Below are 24,597 nucleotides of genomic sequence, written 5' to 3' on the forward strand. Positions count from 1 at the left end.
CAGTTACTATTGTCTTCCTGTCAGCTTCAACCTTTCTGGTCATTCTCCTCTGACCTTTCCCATTGACAATACATTTTCACCCATAGAACTGCCACACACTGGATTTTTTTTTGCTTTTCATTACTTTTCTCTGTAAACTCTAGAGACAGTTAGGCCTGAAAATCCCAGGAGATTAGCAGTTTCAGAGATGCTCAAGCACCTTATCTGGCACCAACAATCATTCCGCCATCAAAGTCACTTAGATTATTTCTGATGTTTGGTCTGAACAACATCTGAACTTGACCATGTCTGCATGAGTTGCTGTCATACATTTGGCTGATTAGGTACTTGGATTACCGAGCAAGTGTGCCTAATAGAGCGAACACTGAGTGCGTATTTTAAAAAAAAAACAGAGTTAATATTGACCTCTGAGAAGTAGTCCTGTCTAACATCCTCCAGTATGAAGACAGTCATTTATCACTATACTTTATATCTGTAATCCAATTTCATGGGCACACTGCACAAAACATTCTGTGGGCCACAATTCTATCCAGCTCTTTTTGAAAAGATTTATTGAATACTTTTAAAATTCCAGTCATTTCTACTGCATTACTTTCAACTGTCTTTCTGTATTTTATTCTAACACAATTTACCTTTAATAAATCTGTCATAGAGACATATAGCATGGTAACAAGCCATTCAGCCCACCATATCCACATTACTCAATTGCACCCTTCCAGCATGACTCCTAGCCTTTTGCAGTAATAAAGCGCTCATTTATTAAATGTGCTCAGTGACGACTACTATCACTCTGAGGCATCTATTCCAGGTGCTCGCCATTCTCTAAGTGGAAAGGTTTCCTGTACTCTACTCCAGAGATGCTTTTATACACCTCAATTTGTCCACTTTTAACCAACGCTGCAGAGAAAATGGCCTTCAGATCGGAAACACTTCTCAAGTCACCCTTCAAGAACTGGAACACTGTATCCCAAGCAACATCCAGGTGGATCTCCTGTTCCCTCTCTTCAGCGTAATGACATCTTTTACTGCAGTGCAATATTCTAATTGAGACTGACAAATGTTTTTTAAAGTTGGAACTAAACCTTTCTCCTCTTATAGTCAATGTTGTACTGTTCTGCAAGTACATATCCAATTGTCGACTGGGTGTGATGGGATTTTGACCACCACCTCCCTTCCGAGCATAAATTTCAGATCTCTACATCCATCTTTCCCCATTTATCCCCTCAGATATATATCAGTACTCCAAAAACTATGCCCCTGGTATTTAGTTCCTCTGCTTATAAACTAACCTAGGCATCTCAGTTAAGCCTCAGTTCAGCTTTGCTGTTTCCAAGAAAACAACCTTAGCTTACCCAATAAAGATACCAGATCTGACAACATGGCCTGAAGTCTCCTCTGCTGAATTCTGATACAATCGCACATTTTCAATGTGATGAACAGAAATGTATGTACCACTCAAGTTGTGGTCTAACTGGTAATAGTCCCATCATGACCCCTCTTACTGATGTATAAAATATCAGTAATGTCATGGCTGATCCACTCGTTGCCTCCATATTGATACTTCCCTAATCTCTCTCCAGATCGCTTGCCTCATTTTTAATTCAAATGTTTGACAAGTGTCATACTTCCTTTCTTCTTTTCTTTCTCACTTGTCTACCAAGAATTTTGTTAGTTTTCTTTCTTTTCACTTTGTGTGAATAGAGGAATCTTTTTCTAGATTCTCTTGAGGTTTTTCTTAAAAATTCCACTCTATCCTAATCAAATCCGTTCTTATTTCTTTCAAGTTGCTCACTATCCAATTTAGTTTCCTTAAGATTTCTTCTTCAGTTTCTTATAAATATGCAGATGTTCTTATGGGTTCAGATGTTCTCACTCTGGTATTAATTTCTCTGAACCATACCAAGCAATGCTTCTTTTCTCAGGCTAGACACAGTGAAGAAAATGTTACTGATTATAATTTAGAAGGTCCTTTTATATTGCACCTTTTTTCCCATAATAGTAGAGTTGTCAAGCAGTACAACAAATACAGGCCCTTTGGCTTAATGAGTTCCTTAAGATTCCTTAAGGCTATAAGGTTGTTATAGCCAATGGTGTTAGTAGGGACAAGCTCCCACTACCTATTAAATGCTTCAAATGGTGTGCACCTCAAATAACCTCTGACAACTAAGTCCAGCTCCTGACCTTCACGTGTGGCTTAGCTACTAAGCCCATCAGAACCGTTTTTACTGACAGGAGAAAGGGCAAAGGCGGGTTACTGGCACCTTAAAACTAGTCATTTCGGGCATATGGGGCTCGTCAGCCGTGGTTGGCAGCTCATCTATGAGAAGGAAAACTCTGATCTTAAATCTCTGCTGCCTTGCGGCTGTACCCACTCATGGGGAAGGCTTTGCAAGTAAACTCAGACGGAAAAATCTGGAGCTGGAGTCCCTACAGCAGTCCGACATTGAGTTAATGTTGACTGACAACTCCTATGACACTGCTGGTACCAAACTGTATAGGTCTCTGCCATTCCTTTGGGGTCATCAGATCCATGATCAACTCTGACCAATGAACGCCTCGGACTCGGTATAGAGTTAAACTGTACAACAGATACAGGCCCTTTGGTCCAATAAGTCCATGCTCACCATGGCACACACTCAGTTAGTCCGATTTCCTGCACTCAACTCATATCCCTCTAAGCCCAACCCTTGCCTGTACCTATCCATGCTTCTTAAATGATACTTCTGTAGCAGCCTCAAACACATTTCCTGACAACTCGTTCTATATGCTTACCACCCTCTGCATGAAGAAATTGCCTCATAGGCCTCTTTTGCATCTTTTTCCTCCTACTCTAAATTTGTGCATTCTTATTTTTGTCTCCCCTACTCTGGGGAAATGTCTGGTACATTTCTATAAAGTTGCCCCTTATTCTCTTGTGTTCTAAAGAATAATGACTGAGCCTGGTCAACCTCTCTCTATGACTCAGACCCTATAGTCCTGCACTGATTCCAGTTTAAGCAATCTTTCCTATAACAACATCATCAAAACTGTAGACAGTACTCCCAAGTGCATCCTCATTAGTGACTTGTAGAACTGCAATATGTTGTCTCACCTGTTCTACTCAGTGCCCTGACTGAAAACCAACATACTAAATGCCACTTTCACCGCCTTGCTTACCTGTGACACCAGTTTCAACAATTGTACACTGAAGTGCGTCTGTTGCATTACACTGCTTTGTGTCCTACCATTCATTGTACAAGTCTTATACTAATTTGACTTTCACCTCACATTAATCTGTATTGCAATCCATTTGGCACTCCTCAGCCCACTTCCTTAACTGATTAAGGTCCCCCTGTAATCTACAATAATCATCTTCAGTAGCAATAATACCAATTTTGTGTCATTTGGAAACTTACTGATCAAGCCTTGTGCATTTGCAACCAAATCAAGTAATAAGGGTGCCAACACCAATCCCTGTGGTTCACAACTGGTCACCAGCCTCCATTCTGAGAAGCAAGCTTCACCCACCATCATCTGATTCCTACCTCCAAGCCTTGGATTTCATAGGACTTAACATTCCAGGCAAGCCTGCCATGTGGGACCTTGTTGAAGGCCCTGCTAAAGTCAAATAGACTATCCATTGCCCTCCCTCATCTGCTTTTTCCTTTTTAAAAAAGAAACTCTAGCTCTGTCTAGCATGACTTCCCATGCACAAAACCATCTAATCAAACAGTCTATCCAAATGTTGGTAGATCCTGTCCCTCAGAATTCCATCTAATAACTTTCCCACTGCTGATATCAGGCTGATAGGTCCGTAGTTTGCTGTCTTGTCCTTGCTACTCTGTTTATAAAACAGAATAATTTTACTGTCTTTGGGAACGTCACAAGTGGCTAGCAGTAAAGCAAATATCTTTGCAAGGGCCTCCGTAATTTCCTCTCTCACCTGTCACAGGTCCAAGGATGCACTTGGGGGTTTATCCACCTTAACATGCTGTAAAGCTGCAAATAGCTTCTCCCTGTTAATGTGTATGTCTTTCAAAACATCACCTCTTGTTTTCTCTCTTGAGCAACGATTGTTTTCTCAGTAAGCGCTGAGGAGAAATATTTATAAAAATTGCACCTATCTCCTGCAGTTCAGGACAAAGGCAGACCTGCTGATCTCCAAGGGGACGTACTGTCTTCCTAGCCAACCTTTTATACTTATTATAGCTGTTCAGCCTTCTGGGATTTTCCTTAACCTTATCTGCCACATTTTATACATTACCCTGCTGACGTCCCTCTTAAGTGTGCTCTTAATCTTTCTATAACGTTCAAGAGATTTGCTCATCCTTGACCTCCTTAAGACCATGTTTGCTTTCATTTTACCAGAGACGCAATACCTCTCATCAATCAAGATTCCCTAACCTTGCCATGTTTACCGTTCAGCCTAACGGGAATGTGCTGCTACTGGACACATGATGTCGCACTCGCAAAAACCTTCCACTTGCCATTTATTCTTTTCCCTTCATAGAAGCTCACCCACTTGACCCCTGGAAAGATCCAAGTTACTATTGAAGTGATATTAACATTTATAGTTCGTGCACTTTTTTAATAATTTCCCTGTAGATTTGTTCCTCTGTACATAATTCACTATTTGATGACAAATGTAATCTCCAAGAAGATTGATAGCTTTCCCCCTCTTACTTGTTTTTTTTTCTCTATCTCCCATCTCTATCTCCCATCTCTATCTCTCTCCCTCTCTATCTCTCTCCCTCTCTCTCTCTCTATCTATCTATCTATATATATATAACTTTTGAAAACTACAGCATGACTCATTTAGTTTTCTTCCCTTTTCTGTTACTGGTATCCCAGTATTTTGTACCCACATCGTTTTTTTTCTTTTGAAACATTGTTTCTGTTATGGCCAATATGTCAAATTCCACACTGCTACTAATGCATCTTTCTGCATTTGTATGCATTCAAGCCAGCTTGTTGTATTCATTCTGGTCTCTAATTTTTTTTCCAATTTATGACTCCATTTTGCCTCGAACACTCACACTGCTTTGTGTACCTGTTCTTTTGTTCTGCTCTATGCTGATACCCTTTCCATGGACAGACTGACAAAACACCTTGGCACTAGTCACCTCTCTGTCAGGGCAAGGTCCCTCAGACTACAACTGGCCAAAGTGCCCCAAGTCTGAGGACTCCTTGTACATTTTTTTTTGCTGTGCAGAAATCTCCATGTTCCCATTTCTATTCTCTTGCATGTGTCACTGGCATAGTTCAAAGAAGAGCACTTTAATGGTCATGTACTTTCTCTCTCTTCGTAGCTGCTGATTCTGACCATAGTATCTCAGTCTTTTCCTCTCTCATCATCGGCTCTGATGTGATCTGTGAGTTCAGGCTCCTCCTCTTGCTGTCACCAACAACACCAGCTCTTCAATCCGTTTGGAATATTCTCCACTCTCTTATTGATATCTTTTATCTTAACAATAGGGAGGGAAACATTCTGCTGATATTGATAGTTCTGAAAAAGACCTGTCAGCTCCTCTGATTAGGGAACTGCCTACAGCAGCAGCAATTTCAATTTCCTTTTTGTCTTTGTGTACTTTTTTGCCTCTGGGTTGCACTCCTTCAGACACTTTTCACCTCACTCCTTCAGTCTCTGATGAACAACAATTTTGATAAAAAACAACATGCCCTGACAATATTTTTCCTACCCTTTCAGAAAGTTACTCAGGTCCAATCCTGCAGAGTATTCATCTTTGGAAAGTACAATCCAGAAAACCTCACCTTAATTTTCTGCTCTTCCCGTTCTGATCAAATTCCTGAATATTGTAATGTTTAACTCTGCACTTACTTGCTTTAACATTTTTTTAATGAATACCAGAGCTTCATCTCTTTCCCCATTTCACTGAATTTCCCTGGTTTCCAATTCCTGACCTTGGCACTCTGTTGAACCAATGCCCTCGCTCTGTACTTGATCATGAATGTTACAAAGACTATAAGGAAACTTGGCTGAGTTTCTTTGAACAAGATGGTGAATATCTTGCAAATAATGAAATCGAGACCTTCTATCCTTTTACTACACTACATTAAGAATTCTGGAGCTAAAAGTTCAATAGCCTTACCTTTGTTTTTATACTTTAAGGGCAGAAATAGAACTATTGCTCACCTCCAGAAGTCTCTCCACCCTGCAAAGCATGACTTCCTTGCTCTGATCAGCCAAAATTGAGCCAATGTAGTTTTCAGGCCATATACTGAATCTTTTATTAGAAAAATTATACCTATTCTATTTTGTTTTTGTCCACTAGGGATTCAGTATCTTCACAACTGGATTTAACCATAACTAAAGCAGATTCTGAGCAGCTAGCTCGAGCTATAGCAGAGGATCAATGTTATGAACTTAACCAGGAACTGAAAAAAACAGTGGCACGACACAAGCAAGAGCAAATAGAGAAGGATAACACCATTAGCTCAGTAAGTTTGGGTGTTTTACACTCCCTAACTCAAATATACTTAAATTTTAATTTTACGCTTCAAGTAATATTTAGCATTGTATTTGTTCTGTTATAATAGCGTATATATTCATTTCTGTTTAGCTGGAGGAGTCAAATAGAACCCTAACCAAAGATGTAGAAAATCTATCCAAAGAAAAAACAGAGCTTGATGAAAAACTGAGGTCAATAGGAGAAGGTATGGAATGAACTTGACCTTATTATAATGCTTATTGTTTAATATTGATCAATAAAACTTCTATAGTTTTATTGTTTTATTGTAGTGGTTTAAATCTTTACAGCAATTGCTGGAATTCTGGAATTGAGGACTTAGTTTCTTATCATGAGTTTTTAGTGGCTCCTTCTGGAAAGCACATGCTTTAAAACCCTGATAATCTGCTTTCTGACCATTCAAAAATCCCAGTCACATCTCAGTCCTATCTGGCCCATTTGGTAATGTATGCTGTACTCAGATTTACGAGCTAGGGCCCTGGATCCCACTTTCCCTTTTCAACCACTAGTGACATAGTATATGTGCTCCTTTTCCACGTACTTAATTCATTCTTACACAGTGTAACATCTTTATCAAAAAAGTTAATTAAAAATTGTGAAAATCCAATTGCCTGGAAAATCTGCCAATACAGAACCATCCTGATCTTTCTAGGTTATCAGTGTTAACTGTATAAGCATTTCAGCAAGTGTTTTCTGGTGGCCCATTGGGCTGCATTATCAACTCAGACTTAAGTGAGCTACTAAAAGTATTCACACAGCTTTCATTTTCAGATTCTAACATGGTTCAAAGTACATTGATTATCAAAGTACATATATATTATACAGCCTCGAGATTCATCTCCTTACAGGCAGCCACAAAACAAAGAAACCCAGTAGAACCCATTTTTTAAAAAACCATCAAACATCCAATGTGCAGTGAGGGGGGGAAAAACAAATCATGCAAACAATAAAAGTAAGCAAATAGCATTCAGAACTGAAGTTCACAAAAGTGAATCCACATCCATGAAGCCAGCCACAGCTGATTCAGAAGCCCATTAGTTTCAGGCCACAGCCTCGGTACAGTGCAGAAACCTTGTGAAGCAGTGAGCTGAATCCGCTCATCTCTCACCTCCTGTCCTGACACCTTGACCTTTTCAATCTGGCCCAGTGCTTAAATCATCGATCCTTACTTTCAGACCCGGGATCTGTTGCTTTGATACTCTCTCATGCCCAGGCCCCACTGCCTTGATTTGGCCCATACCTGACCTTTCCAATTCAGTCTGCCACGAAAATCAATCAAACCTTGGGTCTTTCCTCACTCTGGGTCCTGAGCACTGCCTTGACTCTGGCTCACCTTGGTTCTGCCATATTGAATCGCCTCCGTCCATTCCAGCAATGACCAAACATTGGCTTATTCTCCTCTCTCGTATACGGGCCAAACCACCTCGATTTGGCCCGTGCAAACTAACACCGTAACTGTCCTGCACTTACAAGACTTCACACCGCAAAAATGGCAGGTCATACAGGTGATTCTAAAGCTCATCTCCAAAAGGGAAGTTACAGGCTAGTGATCACTTCCCAGAGAAGATGTGATTAATAAAGTAGTCACTATTTTCGTTTGTTTTGTTTGCCACCAGCAAGTAATTGCTAAGCTTCAGCACTGTCTTAACCCATTTGGTGTCTGACAATACGCAATACACAGAGAAATTGTGTAAAAGGTCTGGTTCAAAAATACTTCAAACACTTGTACATCAAAAATACTTAAAATCTAAAGCTTTGAGAAACTAGTTTTACGGTAAAAGCAGTATCATCAGGCTTTACTTTGAACTTTAGAGTTATGTTATTTAAATTCTAATCCTTAAGTCTATATTAATACTCATTCTGTTGAAAATAAGTGTGTGTGTGTGTGTGTGTGTGTGTGTATATATATCACACACACACACACACACACACACACACAGAGGCATACACTGTATGTGTGTTTATTTATTTATTTAATTCATTGACCTACCCTAGTGTCCATTCACAACTGTGGTCAAACCTGCTTTCAGATCTTCTACAGAACCAGTAGTAAATGTCTGTTGGACATGCAATTACTTAATTTACTCTGTTATCATCTGGTAGAAATGCAGAAAGAAAGTGTTAAGCTGGTCTAAGAACTATCACCTAGAAAAAAAAGAGAAATAGAAATACAAAATGTTCAAAAGATCTCAAATTCTGATGATCACCTGACAAAAGTCTGAGCAACAATTAAAAAGTGACTGATGCAGAGGACAGTTCAAATTTGAGTGCAGTTCAGAGCAAGGAGAAAAAAAAGACTATATTTGAATTGTTTAACAAAAGTTTGCTTTGGTGTTGTAGATATATATTTCTCTTGCCTTGTTCAAATAAATACATTCATTAACACTGAGCACTCATGGTATTTTGAATAAACATTCTTTCAGATTTACAAAAGAAGAAGGAAGAAGAATTGAATATGAAAAGCAACTATGAAAAAATGATTAATCAAGAACGTACACTGAAAACACAAGTAAGTGTTTTTTTTTTAATTATCATTTTCCAACCCAGAAATAGTCATGCTGTACTAGAGTTTTCTAATACCTTTAACTGATTTTGTCTTAAATTTACAATTGTTTGCATCCATTAGGCTGTCAATAAACTTGCTGAAATTATGAACCGGAAAGATATAAAAGTGGATCGGAAGAAAGCAAATACATCAGATGTCCGGAAAAAAGAAAAGGAAAACAAAAAATTGCAACTGGAATTGAACCAGGAAAAAGAGAAATACAGTCAGATGGTTGTGAAGTATCAAAAGGATTTAAATGAAATGCAAGCAGTAAGAAAATCTTAAATGTAAATTCTAACTGTCAATTGTCTTAGTACTAGAAGTCTGCTTGGGTATAAAACAAATCTAAGCACAACCTGAACACAAACAGATTATGACCGTTCTGAACTTGACTCAACCTTGGAAGACTGACCTAAGCCCAAGTGCTTACAACTTTCTTCCATATCCATCTTAACCTGGCCATCACTGCATATATCACAACGTTGAATATGTTACAGATCTTTTTGATGATGATGCACCAGAATATGTTTCAAGAATGGAGGGCACAATAAACAAACCATCCTCATCAAGATAATTGGTTCAGCACAGCACAGCCTGATTCATCCCAAATCTGAATCTTTTAAATGTACATCTGATTCCACCCTGTCTCAATGGGCCCTTGTAGGTATATAATCTATAAAGCAGTTTTGTGAAGCACATGTCTAAACATTTCTGTTATAAATTCTTACATAGATATTGTAGGCTTCCATTTACTGACTCACAACTGTACTTTTCAACTGGGTAGGACATGTTGATACAGCATTAGCACATTTCTATGAAGAAACAAATGAATTTTACAAAACTAAACATACAAAATGTGTAGTTTAACAATGGGACCTTAATCCAGATTGACCACTTCTGAATATGCAATTAAGATAGCTGGATATATAGAAATGTTGATTGCTGATAATACTATTTTCATATGCTGTAGATTGCAGCAAATTTACCAAAAAAAAACAGAAAAGGCTGCCAATTTTCCCCCTTCCAATGCAATTAGTCATAGCAACCAGTTTTTTTCTATTAAAAAATAACCCTTCATGGACTTGTATGTTTGAAAGTAAGGCAGTAAAAGCAGTGTTTACCATTTGAGGGAATCAGGTGTGATATTATATAGATTTTTATGATTTATATGCAAGTGAGGGTAAATGGTATTTTTCCCAAGGTGGAAATGTCATTCTGGATGGCTTAGTGTTAAAGTGGGGGAATGGCATATTTTGAAAGGAATTTGAGGCAAGTTTTTTTAGGAGTGGTAGTTATATGGAATGCATTGCCGGGGAAGTGGTGAAAGCAAGCAGAACAGCAAAGTTTAAGAGACACATAAACAGTTACATGAACTGGCAGGAAATGGAAAAATATAGAGCACAAGATACAGGAGTAGAATTAGGCCATTCGGCCCATTAACTCAGCTCTGCCATTTTAATCATGACTAATTTTTATTAACCCCATTCTCTCATCTCCCCCTAATCCTTAACACCCTCCTATCAAGAACCTTTAAATCTCTGCTTTAAAAACATACAATGACTTGGTCTCCACAGCTCTGTGGCAACAAATTCCATAGATTCATAATCTTTTGGCTGAAGAAATTTCTCCTCATCTCAGTTTTAAAGCAAAGTCCCTTTATTTTGAGGCTGTGCCCTCAGATCCTAGACTCTACTACCAATGGAAATACCATCTTCCTGTCCATTCTATTCAGTCTTTTAAAATCCATACTGTAGAACTTATGCAGGCAGTGGGATTAGCTTCTGTTGGTGTTGTGGTTAACATAGACACCGTAATGGCGTAAACTGAAGGGCTTGCTGTGCTGTGCTGCCCTGTCCTATGATTTGTGTATCCTTGTCAACCTTTTGAATAGTGGGACATCTAAAAGAGTGAATCATAGTTGCATAGACATGCGTAGCACAAAAAAGGACTCTTTTAGTCCACTTTGTTAATGCTGACTGTGATTCCTATCTGTGCTATATCCCTCTGCACATTTCCTATCTCATACTCTGGTCACTTAAATTTTGCAGTTTCTCACTGGAAAAGTGACCACTCAGATCTCCTCTAAATTTCGCTTTAAACCTGTGCCCTTTACTTCTAAACTCATGTGCCCTAGGATAAAGATTCTGGCTATGCATACTATGTCTCCATAAAGCTGTTTAAGGTTAACCCTAAGTCTCCTACATTCCAAGTTTAAACCCAACCTATTCAACCTATACTTTTAACTTCAGCCCTCCATTGCAGGCAACATCTGGTGTGCCTCTTTTGCATGCTCTCTGTTGTTACCAGATCACTCCTGCAGTTTTATGCGACTGCAGCAAGTTATCCCGAGTCTAGACTCGATGACTAGGCCTATGATGGCAAGTATACAAAGTGCTTTTATTTTCTCTATCACATCTATCTGTGTTGCCACTTTTGAGAGCTGTGGACTTGCACCACACATTTTCTCTGTACATCAAAGCTTGTTAAGTCCCTGCCAATTACTCATAATGTGCCACCAGTGTTTGACCTCAAAGTGCATTACCTTATACTTTTGTGGAATAAGTTCCACATACCACTGCTCCGTCCAACTTTCTAGTTGATCTCGGTGGTCTATCCACTTGCCTATCTATGACTTCATCAATTTTTTTTACAAACACGTAAGATGTATGTTATAGGAGCAACTGTAGCTTTTTTATTATCAGGACATGTCTATTTTTTTCCCTTGCATTTTGACTATCTTCCTTGAATTTTACAGCAATTAGCAGAGGAATGTAACCTTCGCACAGAGATGCAAATGCAGCTTGATAGTAAGGACAGCGATATTGAACAGCTTCGTTCTAAACTTCAGGATCTCCAGCTTCGTATGGATAATACAAGTGTTGCCAGCTTGCATTCTGAAGATTCTGACGGAAGTGTAGCTGGTAAGATTAACTAAAACTGACCCAGTTTGCTTTAGGACAAGGTCCTTTTTCTAGGTGTTCACAGAAGAGGCTCACAACTGCACTATCTTCAAATTGAAGTATCTTTTCACCATGTTGAAAACTGCTGTGGTATTTATCAAGGTCTAGTCCCTGTCTGGAGTTTTCCTGGGACTTGAGGGTTGTGCATGTCTGTAATTTTTTGTTACTATTGATCTTAGCCAACTGCTTCCCCAATCAGAATTTGCTGTCCAAGACTTTCTCAATGGATTTCCTCTCTCTTTAATGTGAGAAGAGAAAATCTTTGTGTGTGTTTACACAATCAGTATTTATTCTGACTTGCCGTAAGGTAGAATATGCATAATTCTAATCTTAACCCCTATTAAGCACGCTTTTATATGAAATTTCTAGGCCAGATTCTTTTATATGATTTATCGTAAGTTAACCTGTTGAGCTGACCAGGTTCAGAGAAAGTAATTAGTGCACTGAATTGGTACACAGCCCTTTTTCCCTGGCCACAGTTTCTGTTGAGATTTGGTTACTGTGAGAAATTTGTGAGAATTTATTTTTTAACAGAGCTTGATAGTATCAAAGAAAAAACACGAGCTTTGATTTGGCATTTGTGATCTTCTTTGATGTCAAAAGGCTGATTGTACAAGTGGGGAAAAAACATTGTGGCAGATAAATGGAGCTTATTTCTAAATTTAAAAGATGTGACTTGGCCAAGAAGGAGTGAGCTTTAGTCTGTGACTCTCAGTGCCAAATTCCACAGGAAAAAATGTGCAGAGCTATTTTTTTGTGCATTCAGAACTGAAAATCTTTTTGGTTCTAGAATTACAGTACTTGTGATTTCAAATGTACATCTTACACTGACATCTACCCAGACTGGTATCGAGCTGCAAATGTACTTCATTATCAGATTTAACATTCATCAAAATGATACTTAAGGGACAAAAATACAGACAGTATTGTGGCATACTTTTAAAAAAACATACTACCATGTTCAAGTAAGTCTATCTTATGAAAGTGTCTTTTGCTCTTTGTGTCTAGTTGGGTGGTCCTCTTACAGCACATGCCTTATCTTTCTCCAGTGAGTAATTGAAAGCCTTGTTCTATTCTGCACTTTCTGCTTGCTAGCTGGCATTTGAAACTTGACTCCATCTCTATTGGATTAAGTTGCTTTCTGATGTTTAAGGGACAGCATTCTTTTTATCTACATACATGGATGAATTGCAAAATTAGTCATGTGAATAGTTTAACATTATTAATTTAAAAGAAACTTTAAGATGCAATAAGCTGCTATTAGTATTTAATTTGTCATAGTTTTGAATTGACCATTCAAGGTTGCAAATTTAGAAATTTAGCTGAGGTTAATTCCCATCAAGTGCATGGTCATTTACAGAGTTATGCATAATGAGTGCTCCAACTATCAATAAATTTTAGCTGTTTTATTATACATCATTAATATTATTTCTTTATGAGGCATTATAAAACAAAATTGGAACTTGCGTAGCTTTGCAATTGAATTTTGGAGTTTCCTGTAAAATGATATATTGGATTAGGGTGCAATGCAGTTTTCTGACCGTTTGGGATAAAAGATACTGTCTTTTAAACAAGTAAAATGCCAGATTTTAAAAACTATAAAAACTGAATGCAGCTTAGCATGTTATCTGAACTACTGTGGTTACATGACCTTTTTGCTACCCCGTTGCGTGTAGTTTGACTGTTTTAATATGATCCTAATTGTGCAATATTTTGGACAATCTCAAATGAATCGTTATTATGCAAGAGCATAATAGAAGCTTAAACTCCTGGAAGTACTCGCCAGGTCACTGTGCTCTCTGGGAAGAGGAAAAGAGTTAACGTTTCTGTTGAAGAACAGTTCTGATAAAGGGTCTTCAAATGGAACACTAACTCTGCGTCTCTTCTCACAGATGTGGCTCAATTTGTTGAGAATTTCCAGCATGTTCCGTTGTTATTTTAGATTTCCAGTTTGCAAGAACTAATAGGCATTGAAAAAAAAAATTATTGTGGGTGTCTAAATCCACAGGAAGCATGCCCAGGCCTGTTTTACAGCAGCTCTCATGATCGTCCTGCGCCTTTTTGAAATCAAATTCCATGTCCAACGTCCAGATGAGAATAAATTGCAGTCTCCTAAACATTAGGAGTAGACAGCCGTAATATCCCATGCCATCAAAGTGGCTTGTCACTAATTCCAAGTTCATCCAACCAATCTCTTTGTTGAATGAGTGCTAGCATGTTTTGGTTTATCCCAGCCTGATTGCCTGCATCCACTAGACCCATTATATATCTCCATCCATATCTCAGTTTATTTGCTGCTGAAACCTTCATACCAGTTCCTTTAATTTATGTGATCTTTCAACGGACTTCATATCTATTATCCTCTATAAATGAATTCATTTAAAGCTCTGCTGCATTTATTAAAACCTTGCATTATTTCTAAGCATGCTGACCTACCTCGTCCTCTGACAGATATGGAGATATGATGGAGAGTAAAAAATAATTAGGACCACCTAAGCCTACCAACCAAAAGCCAATTCATCACTTTTTTTTATTTTGTTTTTTGAGTGTGAAGGATTATCTAACTTAAATATTTTAAGTATACCTGATTAATGAGTAACTAATAGGAAGTGCAAGTGGAAATGATTAATGAGCAGGAGGTGGGTGGACTCAGGACCATCTGGGAGGCTGAAAACTTCACAGATTTTTTTTTTTACTGGGGTGATTACACCCAGAGTGTAAACTTTAGGTAGTAGATGGGTGACCACCAGGAGAAGTAAGGGGTGTAAGTATTCAGCAGGCTTCCCCTGTGGTGATTCCGGTCAGTAACAAGTATAGCCATTTAGATCCTGCTAGGGGTATGAACCATCAGAGCAGAGCAGCAGCAGCCAGGCCAGTGGCATTGTGGCTGGCTCCGACACTCAGCAGGGGAAGAGTATAGTCAAGCAGAGTGATAGTGATAGGAGACACGAAGGTTAGGGAAATGGACAGCAGCCGCCAAATGGAAGCCAGGATGGTGTGCTGCCTCTCAGATGCTAGGGTCCAGGATGACTCAGAGTGGCTGCAGAAAATTCTCAAGGGGAATGGTTAGCAGCCAGAGGTGGTGGTGCACATTGGCAGAAAGGTCAAAAGGGAGAGATGTCCTGCACAGTGTGTATAAGGAGTTAGGAAAGTGGTTGAAGACAAGGTAGTAATCTGTGGATTAATCCCAGTACCATGTGCTTGTCAGGGCAGGAATAGGATAATAATACCAATGAATGAGTGACTAAGGAGGTGATACAGGGGGCAACATTTCAGATTTCTGGATCATTGGGATCTCTTCTGCGGAAGGTATAATTTGTACAAAAAGGATGGGTTGCATCTGAGCCCAAGGGGGATTGATAATCCTTGTGGCGGGTTTGCTAGAGGTGTTGAGGGTTTAAGCTAGTTTGGTATTGGGATTGGAAATGGAGTGATAGAGCTGAGGACTGAGCAGTTGGTACATAGGTAGTGAGACTGTGAGGAAGGGTAGGCAGATGATGGGGCAAAATAACAGTCACTGGAATGAACTGAAGTGTAACAAATCAAAAAAGTTGATGAATGCAGGATTGAAGGTGTTATATTTGAATCCACGTGAAATACAGAATAAGGTAGGTGATCTTGTAGCACAGCTAGAGATTGGTAGCTATGATGTGGGCATCAGAGTCGTGGCTGAAAGAAGATCATGGTTGGAGCTAAAAATCCAATTGTATCAAAAGGACAGGCAGGTAGACAGGGGGTAGCATGGCTCTATTGGTTTAAAAAAAAAATGAAGATGTAGAATCAGTGTGGATAGAGTTGAGAAACTGCAAGGGTGTTTCTCCCTGATGGGAGTTATATCGGCCTCCGAACCGTAGCCAGGTTGTGGGATACAAATTACAATGAGTGATAGAAAAGGCATGAACTAAGGGCAATGTTACGATAGTCCTGCCGAAGGGTCTCGACCCAAAAAGTCAACTGTACTCTTTTCCTCGGATGCTGCCTGACCTGCTGAGTTCCTCCAGCATTTTGTGTGTGTTGTTTGGATTTTCAGCATCTGCAGATTTTCTCTTGTTTGTGATTGGATTGCGATGGTCATGGGGGATTTCAATATGCATGTAGATTGGGAAAATAAGGTGGCCTGTGGTTGAGCCCATTGAGGGAAAGGCAGTTCTGGATTGATGTTGAGTAGTGAACCAGATTTGATTAGGGTGTCTAAGGTAAAGGGACCCTTACGAAGCAGTGATCATAATATGGTAGAATTAACCCTGAAGTTTGAGAGGGAGAAGCTAAAGTCAGTATGACTATTACAGTGGAGTACAGGGAATGACAGAGGCAGAGGGGCTCTGGGCAAAGTTGATTGGAAGGGGACACTAGCAGGGATGACAGCAGAACAGCAGTGACTGGAGTTTTTGGGAGCAATATAGAAGGCGCAGGATAAATGCATCCCAAAGATGAAGAAGTTTTCTAAAAGGGAGGATGCTGGAACTGTAGCTGAGGAGAGAAGTCAAAGATAGCATAAAATGTAGCAAAATTAGTGGGAAGGCAGAGGACTGGGAAGCTTTTAAAAACCAACAGAAGCCAACTAAAAAGCTATTTGGAGGGAAAAGATGAAACATGGAGGTGAGCTAGCCAATACTATCAAAAGAGGATACCAAAGGTTTTTATCAGATATTTAAAGGGTAAAGAAAGGCGAGAGTAGGTAATCAACTGCTGGAAAATGACACTGAAGAGGTACAAAGTAAAAGAAATTGCAGACAAACGATAAGTATTTTGCATCAGTCTTCACTGTGGAAGACACTGGCGGTATGCCAGAAATTCAAGAGTGTCAGGGGGCAGAAGTGAGTGTAGTTGTTAGAAGGTACTTGAGAAGCAGAAAGGTCTGAAGGTAGATAAGTCACCTCGACCCGGTGGACTACACCCCAGAATTCTGAAAGAGGTAGATGAAGAAACTATAGCGGCATTAGTAATAATCTTTCAAGAATCAATCGATTCTGCCATGGTTCTGGAGGACTGCATAATTACCAATGTCACTACACTCTTTCAAAGGGAAGGAAGCAGAAGAAAAGAAATTATAGGCCAGTTAGCCTGACCTCAGTGGGTGGAAAGATGTTGGAGTCCATTATTAAGGATGAATTCAAGGTACTTGGAGGCTCATGACAAAGTAGGTCGGAGTCAGCATAGTTTTCCTAAGTGAAAATATTGCCTGATAAACTTGTTGGAATTCTTTGAGGAAATAACAGGCAGGATAGATAAAGGAGAGTTGGTGGATGTTGTTTACCTGTATAGATAGTGAATGTGGAATCCTACAGGGGGTGACTCGAGGACCAGAGGGCACAGTCTCAGAATAGAGGGGCATCCATTTTGAACAGAGATGAGATGGAATTGCTTTAGCCAGAGGGTGGTGAATCTGTGGAATTCATTGCCACGGACAGCTGTGGAGGATAAGTCATCGAGTATGTTTAAAATGGAGGTTGTGGTTATGGGAGAAGGCTGGAGAATGGGGTTGAGAGAGATTATAAATCGGCCATCATGGAATGGCAGGATGAGCTCAATGGGCCGAGTGGCCTATTCTGCTCCGATGTCTTATGGTCTAAGGTAATTTAGGGTAAACCTGCAAATGTAGTGAGAGATGTAAGGAATCTGAGTGATTTAGAATCATACATCAACTTTGCATGTCTACATTCATGTCTTTCTTTAAAGAAAGAGACAGATGTTGTTCGCTAAAGGGAATCACAACCATTTCCACAAGAATATTTATAATTTATATCAAATGCATAAATAGTCTCAAGCCATGTACTGAGTGACAGAATGCAGGCTGTGTGGCAGAAATAAGTTTGCGGTTATTTTAATCTTTCTTCAGCTGTTCTGAATTGAGATTATTGAAGAATTAAGAACTGAAAAACTGTTCAGCTGTTCAGAATTTTCCTCACCTACATATACTGTATCCACAGTTGGAACATGTTTTGATTGGTTAATGTCCACTGGTTCTTTTCTATTCGTTTGTGACTTCTGTTAACTTAAACCAATAATTATGGCAATATTCTGGTTATATTACTTAAGCAATAACTCTGAGTAATGGTTGAATTGGAGTTTTACATTCCGTCACAACAACTGTTTCCATTGGAATGGTATTTGTTTTTAATTTTTTTTAAAAATCGGGAGTATTACCATCTATATTGACCATAAACCTAATGGATTTGGTTATTAAAAAAAAAAAATGCACCTAGCTCATTTTAGGGAAAGAATATCCAATATCCAATATTTACCCAGTCCAGGATATTTAGAAGACTGACAATAATGTTGTCTTATTAGGAAGTAAGCCACTATTGTACAAATTGCTTGTTCAATGTGATTAAAACTGTCCATATCACCTGGAATTGACTCCAAATTCAACTCCATTGTGCAAAGGCATGCTCAGTTAATACTAAAGGACATGGGGGTCCCTGTCTAAGTTTGGAGAGCTCTTCCTTAGTTATTTTAAGAAATAGCCAGGCATAATTATTGTTACGACATTGTATCTTTCACACCATGTATCAGACTCTGTATAGACTTCTCTATTACAATGCCAGTGCATGTCCTGTTTCAGAGACTCACCAAAAGAAGTTGTACTGTAGTATATACCGTGGTAGGAGGGAGTGCTTTTAATATTGACTCCAAATGCACAAAGTCTCATGCACAAGATTTAAACTTGTGTGGTACCTTTTTGATCACAATCTCCAGAATGTTGAACACAACTTGAAATCAGTTAAGAGCAATGAAAGTCATGTAATTTGGATTGGGTCTTTAGTGTCCATCACCAAATCAAGGTCGTTGACCACTGCTGACTGAGCAATGTAAGCCATTCCATTAGATAGTAGAAAATCTGCACTAATCTTTGCAACTGCTTGTTTCAGTGGTTGGATTCTTGGAAAGACCTAGCATTGCCACGTTTTGTAGGAAGGGCAAACCTTCAGGATTTCCATCTGCAATAGAGTATCTTCATCTTTTTCATATTCTTATGGTTCCATCCAAACATTTTAAATGTAAACCAACTAAGGAGGAGGAATACCAACTTCCTTTTTAAATTAAGTTTAATCAAGTTATTTATACATTTTGATATTAATGGATCTTAGAAGTAGCTTGATCGTGAAAATTGTTCACTTTATATAACGTTTGTGTATTGACCACAAGTAATGTTGCATTGTTTTCCACCGACTATTTTAACTCATTGTATCCTCATTGATTTCCAATATTAGAAACCAGGATGGAGGGCTGGTTATCAATACCAAACCGGGCAAACATAAAGCGTTATGGATGGAAAAAACAGGTGAGGTGCCATTAAAAGTAAGTACTTTATTGTTGAATTATATTAAACTTCTTTTCTACTAAAATTGAATTTGTTTATAATCAGTAATTTTATTGAGAATTAAGACTACGGATGCTGAAAATATGGGGAAAATGCTGAAAATAGTCAGCAGGCCAGATGGCATCTATGGAAAAAGAAGCAAGAGTCCACATTTCAAGTTGGTTAGCTTTCATAGAAAAATAGAAAATAGGTGCAGGAGTAGGCCATTCGGCCCTTCAAGCCTGCACCGCCATTCAGTATGATCATGGCTGATCATCCAACTCAGAACCATGTACCAGCCTTCCCTCCATACCCCCTGATCCCTTTAGCCACAAGGGACATATCTAACTCCCTCTTAAATATAGCCAATGAACTGGCCTCATTGTTTCCTGTGGCAGAGAATTCCACAGATTCACCACTCTCTGTGTGAAGAAGTTTTTCCTAATCTCGGTCCTAAAAGGCTTCCCCTTTATCCTCAAACTGTGACCCCTCATTCTGGACTTCCCCAACATCGGGAACAATCTTCCTGCATCTAGCCTGTCCAATCCCTTTAGGATTTTATACATTTCAATAAGATCCCCCCTCAATCTTCTAAATTCCAGCGAGTGTAAGCCTAGTCGATCCAGTCTTTCATCATGTGAAAGTCCTGCCATCCCAGGAATCAATCTGGTGAACCTTCTTTGTACTCACTCTATGGCAAGAATGTCTTTCCTCAGATTAGGGACCAAAACTGCACACAATACTCCAGGTGTGGTCTCACCAAGGCCTTGTACAAGTGCAGTAGTACCTCCCTGCTCCTGTACTCGAATCCTCTTGGTATGAATGCCAGCATACCATTCGCCTTTTTCACCGCCTGCTGTACCTGCATGCCCACTTTCAATGACTGGTGTATAATGACACCCAGGTCTTGTTGCACCTCCCCTTTTCCTAATCGACCACCATTCAGATAATAATCTGTTTCCCTGTTTTTGCCACCAAAGTGGATAACCTCACATTTATCCACATTAATCTGCATCTGCCATGAATTCGCCCACTCACCTAACCTATCCAAGTCACCCTGCATCCTCTTAGCATCCTCCTCACAGCTAACACTGCCGCCCAGCTTCGTGTCATCCGCAAACTTGGAGATGCTGCATTTAATTCCCTCATCTAAGTCATTAATATATATTGTAAACAACTGGGGTCCCAGCACTGAGCCTTGTGGTACCCCACTAGTCACTGCCTGCCATTCTGAAAAGGTCCCGTTTATTCCCCCCACTCTTTGCTTCCTGTCTGCCAACCAATTCTCTATCCACATCAATACCTTACCCCCAGTACCGTGTGCTTTAAGTTTGCACCCTAATCTCCTGTGTGGGACCTTGTCAAAAGCCTTTTGAAAATCCAAATATACCACATCCATTGGTTCTCCTCTATCCACTCTACTAGTTACATCCTCAAAATATTCTATGAAATTCGTCAGACATGATTTCCCTTTCACAAATCCATGCTGATTTTGTCCAATGATTTCACTGCTTTCCAAATGTGCTGTTATCACATCCTTGATAACTGACTCTAGCATTTTCCCCACCACTGATGTTAGGCTAACCGGTCTATAATTCCCCCTTTTCTCTCTCCCTCCTTTTTTAAAAAGCGGGGTTACTTTAGCCACCCTCCAATCCTCAGGAACTAGTCCAGAATCGAAAGAGTTTTGAAAAATTATCACTTATGCATCCACTATTTCTTGGGCTACTTCCTTAAGCACTCTGGGATGCAGACCATCATCTGTATGATTTATCTGTTGGATATGTATAGTCACGTTCTGCAAAGCTTGTGTTGACATAAACGCAAAGAATTCATTTGCGCATCTGTGACCCATAATTTTGAAGACATTTCATACACAAGCAGCCCTCCTCGGATGGCTGAGGTATCCTGCTGCTCTCCTTAAGGGCAATAGTCTCAACTGATCATCAGCCATAGAGTTACAGGTTTTTCACTTCTCCTGTCCAACATACCCAGACCCCTTCCCTAATCCCAAACCTAGTACTTAGTCCTCATCTCTTCTACTACATTCTCAGGTCAATTTTTGTGTACTGCATTCAGTGATGACAGTATGGTTTCCACTGCACTGGAAAAATCAAATGCATAGTGGTGATTGCGGAGTACTGTTTGCAGAAGTATCCCTGGGTTTTGTGTTCCCTGCCATTTTAATTTTCCATCCCAATCTAATTCTTTCTGTGGTCCCAATGTAATTTTGTAGAACAGTACCTGGTATTCCACTTATTAGTCATGTTGCTTATCAAATTATTCAGCTTGTTTTCTCTGTATGTATCTGAATGGGCTAGGTTATCCATCTGAGATATTGGCTCAGATTTTCACTTCGTTAACACAGCATGGCCAGCTGGATATGTCCTGCTGCCTTAAGTTTCAATTATATTTCTTAGTTCTTGGTTTGTAACTGCTTTCTTTTCAGTTATTATGAACAAAGAGCCATGATTCCTCTGCCTAACAGTCCCCATTGAACCATTTACCAGATAATTTTATTTTCAGCTTATCACCAGGGAAACTTGGTTTCACCATAAGAAGAATATCCTCTATATCCTTTGCATTCCTCCTCCGCTTCCCTGTGTCTTAATACTAACCTGTTTTGTCCTTTCTAGTTCCCACCCAAAGTCTTTGACCTGAACCCTAATATTAATTTCCCCTTGCTACAACTGCTCAACTTGGTGCTTCCAGCATCTTCTGTCTTATTTTTAAATATTGTGATTGTTACTGTCCAGTTGTTCCTTTATGCTTGCTGCTCTTAACTGTTCAGGTTGGTTCATTTTCTATTCCTGTCAATTAGTGACATTTCTGATTTTTAGTTGTATAAGGTGAAGTGGAGTGCTGAAAAATATCCACTCTCCTTGCCCTTTTTCTTGTCAGTTATCGTAATTTAACATTTCAACCTTGGGACATATTGCAGAAGTTCTACAAATTCCAATAATATTTTGCATCCTCAATCCTTTTGTGATCAGGCCAGTACTTGGGGTATTCATTGATTGCAGAATGTTCAGTTCTGTTCGAATCAAGTTTATTGTCACGTGCACAAGTATGATGAGATACAGTACAATGCAAAAACTTGCAACAGCATTTGACATTTATTTATTTATCTATCTACCAATCGATACAGTGCAGAATAGGCCCTTGTGGCCTGACGAGCTGCACAGCCCAACAACCCACCAATTTAACCCAAACCTAATCATGTGATAGTTTGCAATCACCAATTAACTTACTAACATATGTCTTTGTACTGTGGGAGGAAAATGGAGCGCCCACAGGAAACCCACACACACACACGGGAAGGAGAGTACAGAATTGCTTACAGAGGATGCTGGAATTGAACTCTGAACTGCAACGCCCTGAGCTGTTAATAGCATCATGCTAACCACTACTCTGCCGTGGCGACCTAACAGACAGCACAGAATATAAATTATACACATGTAAAATTATACCACAGTGAAAAATAAAAGACTGTGATGCAGAAAAAGACAAAATCAAAGATAAGTCCATGGCAGTACAAGAGGTAATCCATAGTGTCCCTTTGCTGAGGTAGTGTTAGAGTTGTGCAGGTATGTTCAAGAATCTGATGATTGTATAAAAGTACCAGGTAGTGTGGGACTTCAGGTCACAGTAATAAGAGGGCATAACCCAGATGGTATGGTTGATAATAGATGCCATCACCTTGAAGCAGCACCTCCTGTATGTTCTGTATTAGTAGGGGAGGCTGTGCCCGTGATTGACCATATGAGCTTCTGGAGGATACCAGTTCAAATAGGTGGTTGACCAACCCCTCAAAGGGAGTTCGAAATGGCAACAATACTGATCAGTGACTCCCAGATTCCATAAATGAATAAAAGAAACTCTTATCCTAACTATTAAGTTACCCCCTCCTACCTTCCCTAAGTATTATCTGGCAGTTTTAACTGCTAATTCTATTCTTCATTATGTCTCATTTCACCTAATGCCTCCATTTTCCTTGTTTTCTTTATTTTGGGTGCCATGGTTAGAAGATAGCAATCTCAGCTTTTATTCTTTTTCCAGTACTGATTATTTACTGCATTTGTAGCTGCAAGACTACTGTTTTAGGCAAAATCATGTAACTCAACAGATCTTAGTAATTTGATGACGAAGTTTTTATTCTTTACATTAGACTTGTGCATCAGAAGTTTTGATTCAGGTATTCAGACTGCTGCTGAAACATAGAAAAACCTACAACACAAAGCAGGCCCTTCGGCCCACAATGCTGTGAAGAACACGTACTTACTTTAGAAATTACCTCTGGTTACCCATAGCCCTCTATTTTACTAAGCTCCATGTACCTGTTCGGGATCTCTTAAAAGACCATATTGTATATGTGCCAGCAGCCCATTTCCACACACTCACCACTCTCTGCATTAAAAAAAAACTTACCCATGGCATCTCCTCTGTACCTAGATGATGGTTGCATTGCTTCAGTCCTTGGGAGTCTGACAGAAAAGAGTGACATTGTACTTGTTGGATTCAATTTCTTTTTCTAATGTTGAAACTCTTTTTGTTATTCACAGTATGTTGTAGTGAGCAGCAGAAAAATACTGTTCTATGAAGATGAGCTGAATAAAGAACAATCTAATCCTTCGATGGTATTGGACATCGAGTGAGTACAGCTTCCTAGTACTGAGAATTTGCAGAGAATGAGCATTTGTGAATAGGAGAACTTAGCTGCAAGATTGGAAAATTTGATGTAAAAGGAGAAAATGAAAACGTAATAATGTTCTGATTGATCCGTACTGTTCCATGCTTTTCTGTGTTCTATGTAAAATGTGGTCCAGATAGAAAGGTAGTGTTGGGATTATTGATTTGATTGATTTGCATTAACTGGCCTATAGATAAATGAAGTAAATTTTGAGTTTAGATGTACATACAGTGCCTATAAAATGTATTCACCCACCACCTCCTCCCCTTGGAGTTTTCATGTTTTATTGCTTGAGCAGATTATCAGTGCTGTAAACAAAATAATAATTTGTATAGGATATAGCTTAAAAAGTATTTAAAGTATATTATTTCCCACCATAAGTGCAAGCCATGCGAGTAATTCAAATGGGTAAATGTATAAGCTTCACATTGTGACTTCAAATAATTTTTGGGTGATTCAGCAATTATAACTTTAAGTTTGCAAAACGGGTAAAGAATTAGTGATAGCTAACTGAAAGCTTGGGATTATGCTTGCTAATGAACAGAGATATTCCACAAATCGGTCTTCACAATGTAGTGAGAACCATACCATCTGTGATAAATGTATTTTATATACAAGTATATGTATGTTTC

General features: G+C 39.2%; 1 protein-coding gene across 2 annotated transcripts in view; it reads left to right on the forward strand.

Annotated features, from left to right (window-relative positions):
- The window catches only part of rock1 (Rho-associated, coiled-coil containing protein kinase 1), a 184,861-nt gene that overhangs the window by 142,902 nt on the left and 17,362 nt on the right, over positions 1-24,597 (forward strand). The window contains exons 23-29 of one of the 2 annotated variants that reach the window (XR_010019714.1): positions 6,273-6,438; positions 6,561-6,654; positions 8,891-8,976; positions 9,094-9,282; positions 11,768-11,933; positions 19,187-19,254; positions 23,834-23,926. Coding sequence is in view for 1 of the 2 variants with exons in the window: in XM_063062743.1 (XP_062918813.1) it covers positions 6,273-6,438; positions 6,561-6,654; positions 8,891-8,976; positions 9,094-9,282; positions 11,768-11,933; positions 19,187-19,257; positions 23,838-23,926 (861 nt within the window). In the remaining variant the exon portion in view is untranslated. Of the gene's footprint in view, positions 1-6,272; positions 6,439-6,560; positions 6,655-8,890; positions 8,977-9,093; positions 9,283-11,767; positions 11,934-19,186; positions 19,258-23,833; positions 23,927-24,597 lie in introns of both variants that reach the window. The other variant, XM_063062743.1, reaches the window with a different exon arrangement.

Source organism: Mobula hypostoma, chromosome 1, assembly GCF_963921235.1.
Source record: "Mobula hypostoma chromosome 1, sMobHyp1.1, whole genome shotgun sequence".
Classification (NCBI taxonomy): Eukaryota; Metazoa; Chordata; class Chondrichthyes; order Myliobatiformes; family Myliobatidae; genus Mobula; species Mobula hypostoma.